This window comes from Alligator sinensis, unplaced genomic scaffold (genome assembly GCF_000455745.1).
Source record: "Alligator sinensis unplaced genomic scaffold, ASM45574v1 scaffold608_1, whole genome shotgun sequence".
Taxonomy (NCBI): domain Eukaryota; kingdom Metazoa; phylum Chordata; order Crocodylia; family Alligatoridae; genus Alligator; species Alligator sinensis.
The window spans coordinates 507119-514620 of NW_005842799.1; the positions used below are offsets into that span (position 1 = coordinate 507119).

Genomic DNA, 7502 nt, shown 5'->3' on the forward strand with positions numbered 1-7502 from the left:
TGGCAGGGGGTCAGGCTAGATGATCTGTTCAGGTCCCTCCTGACCCTAGCTACTATGAAACTAGTAAACTATGGATTTCATGGCCACAGCTATGAGAACTATAAGCAGCAAAATACTGCAGTGACCACACAGGCAATGCTTCTTCCAATGGCATTCCCAATCCACATTCTTTATATGCAGCCTCAGAACCCACACAAGCACTAGCCAAGTGATGATAACGTTCATTTTTTTTCTTCCCACAAACCCAAGTTTTTATGCAAACTACAGGGATTTTTTAATGTGGTATGTGTGATTTGAGCAATGACTGGCATTTCTAAAGGTTAGGAATCTAGCATATTGAAAACTTTCCTTCAGTTGCTTCCAGTTTTTCAAACAGAGCTTAGAGTAAATTTCAGTGCCCAGGAAATGTGTTGGACCCAGGTGCTGATGCTCAACAGAGCTTCTCCCAGTTTTCTGCAGTCTACCCTGTCAGCTACTCCAGGCCTATTCCAAGTAACTACTCCAAAGCTTTATAGGCACCATCTATACATACTGTGGAACATTGGCTGCACCGACTGTCCTAACATGCACAGCCCTCCACTGCTTCCTACAGCTTAGGGAAGGGTTGGGTCTACATCCTGGAATGTTGCACATTCTCTGCCCATTATCCTCTCTACAGTGCAGCTAGACCATCATACTAGCAATCATAGCAGCACTAACAGACTGGCTGGGCTCAGCCATTTTTTAAATGTCAACTGACTGATCAAAGTAGGGCTACATGACACCTTGGCAAAGATGCAAGTAATTAGTCCACATTAGGGCTCCTAGTAATACTGTGAGAATTTAAAAGAAAATTGTTAAGAAAAGATAAGGCCAAGATGATTTACTATGAACCAAGGCCAACTCTGGTTATTGTAATGATGCTGAACATGTCTTGGATCTGTCAGTCCTTGCACTTTAACTGTTTTTCCATGGCAACTTAACTTTACCCACTGCCTGGAACTGTTTCTGCTGACAACAGGTGAATTTCCTGGTAAAAAGAGGGGCTTTGGAATTGCAAGGATTTGGTTCTGTATTACCATTCTTTGCTTGTGAATCTCAACAGAAAGACCATGCGTGCATGTTCACTAGGAGGTGAACTGGGGGAAGTTTGCTCTTTGTAAGCTGGACAGCAATGACAGTGGGAAAAGAATTTACCCATGACCAAACTATAAGGTGTGCACCAACAAATGAAACAAATAGCTGCCAGCAACCTGAGCCACCCAGCTCTCCAGAAATCCTTTCATCAACTTCTGCATGGATTAGTTACAGTCAGTAGACTGGGCCTGGTTTTGCTGAGCCATCTTATACCTGAAAGCAAATATTAAGGGACCAGCTTCCTCCTAACTTGTTCACATACTAGCAAGAAACTCACACACACAGCACTGACACAGTGAACAAACTTCACACAAACTTCCCAAGGTCTTATCACAGTTCAAAAAGTTAATGATCAGCAGCTTCTCCTGCTAACCAATGCCACGATGTTCATTAAATGGAATTAGTAACATATACTCTTTAATACGCGAGAAATCCCAGAACAGAATGATTACATTGCTTTATTTCAAGAGATAAGGTCTCTCATGGACCACTAGCAGAGAGCCTGTGAAAGTGTGGCTGCTCAGACAGTGGGAAATGCAGAGACTCTACCTGCCACCGTTGCCAATTGATTCTTATACATTCCCATTCAAAATATCAGAAGCAAAATTCTCTCATCATAAAAGCTGTCAAAGTTTTTCTCCATTTTACTGCAACAACTTTAATGCAACCTCAATGGAAAGCACTTTTTACAGCCCTTGGAGATCAAGGTTGATGAGAGGCAGGGAAGGTTTTTTTCATGCATTTACCCTTCCCACTTATGTCCAGTAAAAAAAATGATGAGACATGGGTCCAAGCCACAGAGATCAGATCCAGATCCAAACTTCCCCAATAGCCAGGAGGCCTGTCACAGAGACAGAGCTTCAAAGTTCAGATCCAGGTTTGCTCCTACTACTGAAAAGGGCATTTGGATCCAAAGTTTTGGTTCAAGCTCACTTCTCCTTTCAAAAGAATATTGCCAGACACCAAAGCAAAGCTTTCTTTAACAAGGGATCAACCATATTGAACATATTTGTATTTAACATTTGTCAGAAGCCAAAAAGCCAAACTGGTTTTGAGCTACTTGAGTGATAATTAAAAAAAAAAAATTGTGTCATTTTCATAGCTACTGGCAACTTCTTACACAGAGGCAGGGACTAAAGCACCAAAAACTGTTCTAAAGACCAAAAAAAAAAAAAGAAAGAAAGAAGAATAAAAGCACCCTTTGGATTCAAATCATCTACCACTGCCCTTTGTTTGATGATAAAATCATACCGGAACATGACCCTTGGTCCCCTTCAGAAACACTCCCCCAACTAAATAGAGAACTAGCGATAGACTAGATTTGGTAAAAGCACCAAGGCCAATATGGTATTTTTAAGCTTTTGTTTCCCTTTGAGGAAGCAGCAGTTCATTCTTCTATTGTTTGTCAGGAACCTCACCTCTCACTTCCAGACTGTCACTGCAATTGATTAGATGTTCTCAGCCACACACTAGGCTCCTAGCTATTAAATTACGTTATTTGACTGTCATAACCATAAATTCAGGTCACTTAAGAATTCCAGCAGGGTAAAAAGTGGAAGGCTTTTTTCAATAATTTTCACAAAGAGTTTCAGATGGCAAAATTCTCCAATACACCTTGAACTACTTACATGAGCTGCCTTGGCAAAACACTGGAACAGCCAACCATCATTTAGTTAAAATGATATACAGTAAAAGCTCCGTTATCTGGCATGAGTGGGGAATGGGGGGTGCCGGCAATCTAAAAATGCCAGTTACCTGAGGCAGGGGTTTTCAGCCAGACGTGGAGTGGGAATTGGGGGTGGTGGCAGCCGCACATGGAGCAGCGGCAGCACAGGGTGGTGGCTGCCGCATGCGCTCTTCACCACCCCCACCCCGCATCCGGCCAGCCGGCCGGCCAGAAATTCCTGTCAGTAGAGTGTGCCGGTTACTAAAATGCCAGTTAATGCAGCTTTTACATTAAGTCAGTGATTCTCAGCCAGGGTGCCAGGACTTTCTGGGGTGCTATGAGGTCATGGGTCCTCCCTGCCTGGCCACTGCCCTGCCCCCACTACCTGGCCCCTCTACAAAGAGGCAAGAACTATCACAAATAGTTTTCAAAATGGGGTGCTGCTCAATTCACAAGTCATGGTCTTCAGTCTCAGAAGGTTGAGAACCACTAGCTAGATTTTTTTTTTTTTTTTTTTTTAAATACAAGCAATTCTTCAAAGAACAACAAGAGCCATTACAGCAGAGGTGACAAGACTCTCTTGGTGTCAATCACATATAGAAAGCATGGTTACTACACAGATAGACTTTAACTCCACCCAAATTAATAGGAGTTGAAGGCCATGTTATGTTATTTAAAAGGAAATCTCTCCTTTGTTGGCAATGAGGCTTTGGATTTGTCCCAAAGACCTTGATGTAACAGGGAAAAACAAGTTCTTTACATGTAACATGCAGATGCAAGAGTATTAAAATTTATTAACCTTGTTATAACAAGAGATTTTCATGAATGGACTCAAAATAATTAATTTCCTGCTACTATATTGTTTACAAGTTGCTTATGCCCACAGCTCAGCTAGTGAGATATACTAGTAGTCTACAAAGCAGTGGTATGTTTCCTCTTTCAAATACGGAAAAAAAATCTTTATTAAGTTTTCCACCAGCAGCCTCAGCTACTTCTCCCTGTTAAAAATAACAGCAAAACAAGTATATCTAGGATGCTTCAGACAGCTTTTTTGGGCAGGGTTTGGCTCTATGATATTCTAGAGTCTCTTCCAGCCTAGTTTTCCTGTAATTCTACAATACAGAACAGTTGTGCCAAACTTTATGATTACAACAAAGACAGCCCAGAAGCAACCAGGATCCAGATATCATGCTACCCAATTCTGAATCACATTTCTTTTCTCCCATACCCAATCTGTCTGCCCAGAGGGCCAAATTATTTGCACAAATTGACTTTAGGGTTCTCAGCACTCCATGGACTGGGCCATTAGATTCTTAGTCACACAGTAAATTCAAAAGGATGCAATAAGAATACTACAAACAGGAAACTGGAGTACTCACAAGATATTCAGGACTGTCATGTTACAAGGGATGCTCAAAAGAACAACTGAATCCTTTGGCACTTCTAAACAAGTGCATGACAATGAGAAGTCTGTCCTGCAAACTTATAAAAAGTCATAAATTGCTATTATTTTTTTAACAGATGGATTTATTTTCCAACATGTCTTTACAAATTAGAAAATTTTCTCCAGAGACCAAGTTTTGTACAAGCAACCTGTTTCAAGCAGGGTTACCTGTTTTAAATAAAATTATAGAACAGCACTACCATTTTAAAAAACATGGATAAGGGCTGACTAGCTACACAGTGGTATAAACAACTATAGTATCTTTCAAATTCCATCTTGTCTTTTGCTTTGAAAAACCACTCATGAGCCACTGCAGAAGTTTATTGTATCACTATCACAGAGGACTGGCTATAAAGGCTGAACATGTTTTTACACGAACACAATTTCCTCCAAATTTCCTGTGGGAGGCTTCTTTAAACAGACCACCAGCTTCTGTACTAGCAAAGAAACACTACAACTATCGCAAAGTACCAATAAAAGCAAAGAAAGCAAGAAGACACACCTGATAGTAAGTCTTGATGTTTCTGACTAAGATGGTAAGGTTCTGGACTCGGAGGTTGATGTCATTGTTGATGTGTTTGTTAACACGCTGGTTGGTTGGCCGAGGATCTCTGCCAAAAAAAAAAAAAAAAAAAGTTAGTTATTGAGTACTCAATCAATTGTATGCCTTAAACATTACAGCAACACAAAGGGGTCTCTTAAACATCCAAATAGAAAATATTTCACTACATTAAATACAAACTTACAATGCACACCAACAACTTAACATTGCCTTTGCATCTGTGCAGCAACAGGAAGACAGTTTGGCACCTTGCTCAGAACCATCCCAGGTAGCTCATTTTAAGCAATCCTACCAGGCAATTCAAGATGCTCCATCTCTTTCAGGCAACAGCATGCCACCACCACGATCCACCCATGAATCAAGGAACATAGTTAAGTTTTGTGTCTATACACAGAATACAGTCCATGATGAAAAGAGCTTAAGCTCATTTAGACACAAGTTATACAGGTCAGGCACAACATAGAGGCAACTCTTAAAACCTGACAGTTTAGAGAGGTTTAGGTGAGATTACTATAGACAGACTTTGGTGGTCTATAAAGATAAGTGTTGTAGGTTTCTGGTGTTCTTTTAAACAGACAAACAGACTAAAGTAGTTTTGTTTTTTTCTCTTTCTGCTTCTCTGCTGCCCATCTGGTCAAATTAGATTGCCAACTGAAGCCTTATACTGCCTTATGTTTTATGGATGAACAGTATAGAGGGATGCTGACTGGGACTTCTAGGTGCAACTGCAATGTAAACAAAGGTACATGAATTGAGGAGGAGGAAAGCTAGACTCTGATAAAAAAAAAAAGAGAATACAAGACCTGAACCTCTAGTATGAAAAAAACCCAAATGATTAACAAATCTGAACATACACATTAATATGTATACACCTCAATTTATCTTAAAAGTTGTTGGTTCCCTTTTATCTGCTAATCCGTTAGTGAAATATCATACACTTCCTCTATAAAAGAATGTTATCAAACTCCTACACAACATAGGTATCAGCCTGCAGTGCTCTGCTTTGGCTGTTAGTGAAGGTAATAAGAACTCTTCCAGAAAAAAGCCTGAATTCAGATTTTGACACGTAAAAGGGAAACTGATCTACTATTTTTAAAAATGTTTGAAAATTTAAGTATGTATCCCAAGAAGTTAAGCTTTTTTTTGTAAGCAAAACCATGTCAATTCTTTGTTGCAATGAACACAGGTAGTACATATCCAGACACCATAGAAACACCCAAGTGCAGGGTGCCATTAGGCTCAATAGGGCATACAAGTACTTATTTAGACAGATTAAGTGTCTAGGCAGCACCACAAGACAGATATAGGATTTGTGAGCTGCACTGGGGTTTGGATTCTCCATGTCAAGACTACTGCATTTTATATAGAGATCAGCCAGCCTGATGAAATCTCTGAAAAGACATTGACACACAGTCCAATTCTGAAAAAAGCTGGATACTTAGCATGTGTGTTCAAGATCATTACTGTAAATTGGGAAGCTAAAAAAAAAAAGGAAGAAATGTGCAGCAGTGAAGCTGACCAGACTGAAGGGGTAGCCTGAAGTTCATTTGTTTCTATGTGTACTAGTCTCTCTCTGCATTACAGTACTGTGCTACTATCAAGCAGCCAGTGTCCATTAAGTTAAAGTCTATGATCAGGAAAAGAAAGACACTGGTTTTGGCTGTGTGGCATCCTGTCATAATAAAACAAAGAAAGAAGTACTGATATTGACAGGTGCTTATCTTTTATACTTGTAATTCTATCAGTCTGATACACAAGGAATGACAATGTGACTCAGAAACACCTGATGGAAGTTAACCAGCTCCTTCTACCAAAACAATAATGCCTCTTAGCTTTTCAGCTTGTCGCCACAGAAGACTTTTATGAAATATTAATCCTTACTGTATAATAAATGGAAATGCTGATACTAAAGCATTTAGACTGGACATTAGGAAGAACTTCTTCACAGTTTTAGACTGGACATTAGGAAGAACTTCTTCACAGTTAGAGTGGCCAAGGTCTGGAATGGGCTCCCAAGGGAGGTGGTGCTCTCCCCTACCCTGGGGGTCTTCAAGAGGAGGTTAGATAAGCATCTAGCTGGGGTCATCTGAACCCAGCACTCTTCCCTGCCTATGCAGGGGGTCGGACTCGATGATCTATTGAGGTCCCTTCCGACCCTAACATCTATGAATAGATGAATAAAGGTATACAACAGAAGATGAACAGGCAAAATCAGAGAGCTGCTATTGGAGATAATGACTGGTTCCTGAAAACTAGGTTTTCCTGGCATTACCCAGCTCTGTTTCTTGGCCCAATTAGTAGTGGGATGAGCACCTAAGAATGCCAGGTGTTCACAGCACCTTCAAAAAATCTGCTATGTAATTTTGGTATTTGAAATGAGCTTTTAAAGTACACTGTCTTTACTCAACACCCCTGTGTCTGGTATGAGCGTGTTGCTTTTAGCAGAAAAGGTAGCTTGTCCTGCTGCCACTGCTCCCACCTTCTTGTTCACTAGAGTTTAAAAACCACAGTCACCCTTGGCTGCCTGGATATGAAAAGGGTGGGCGAATGGGCTGGCTTCTACGTCTGATACCCAAAAGTAAGTTCAGAACCACAGCAATCCAGAGACAATCAAAGGGGAGGAAGGATCAGAAAGTCTGAAACAAAGCAGTTTGGGGTCTGCTATTGGATCTCAAGGGCAAGAGGCAGTGAAGCACTCCATTGCCCATTCCTGC

At 40.7% G+C, this 7502-nt stretch overlaps 1 protein-coding gene across 3 annotated transcripts in view; it reads right to left on the reverse strand.

Annotated features, from left to right (window-relative positions):
* Nucleotides 1-7502, reverse strand: part of CCDC88C (coiled-coil domain containing 88C) — a 145135-nt gene that overhangs the window by 127706 nt on the left and 9927 nt on the right. For all 3 annotated transcript variants that reach the window (XM_025191249.1, XM_014525420.2, XM_014525419.2), the window contains exon 3: nucleotides 4729-4837. In XM_025191249.1, coding sequence (XP_025047034.1) covers nucleotides 4729-4837 — 109 coding nt within the window. The remainder of the gene's footprint in view (nucleotides 1-4728; nucleotides 4838-7502) is intronic.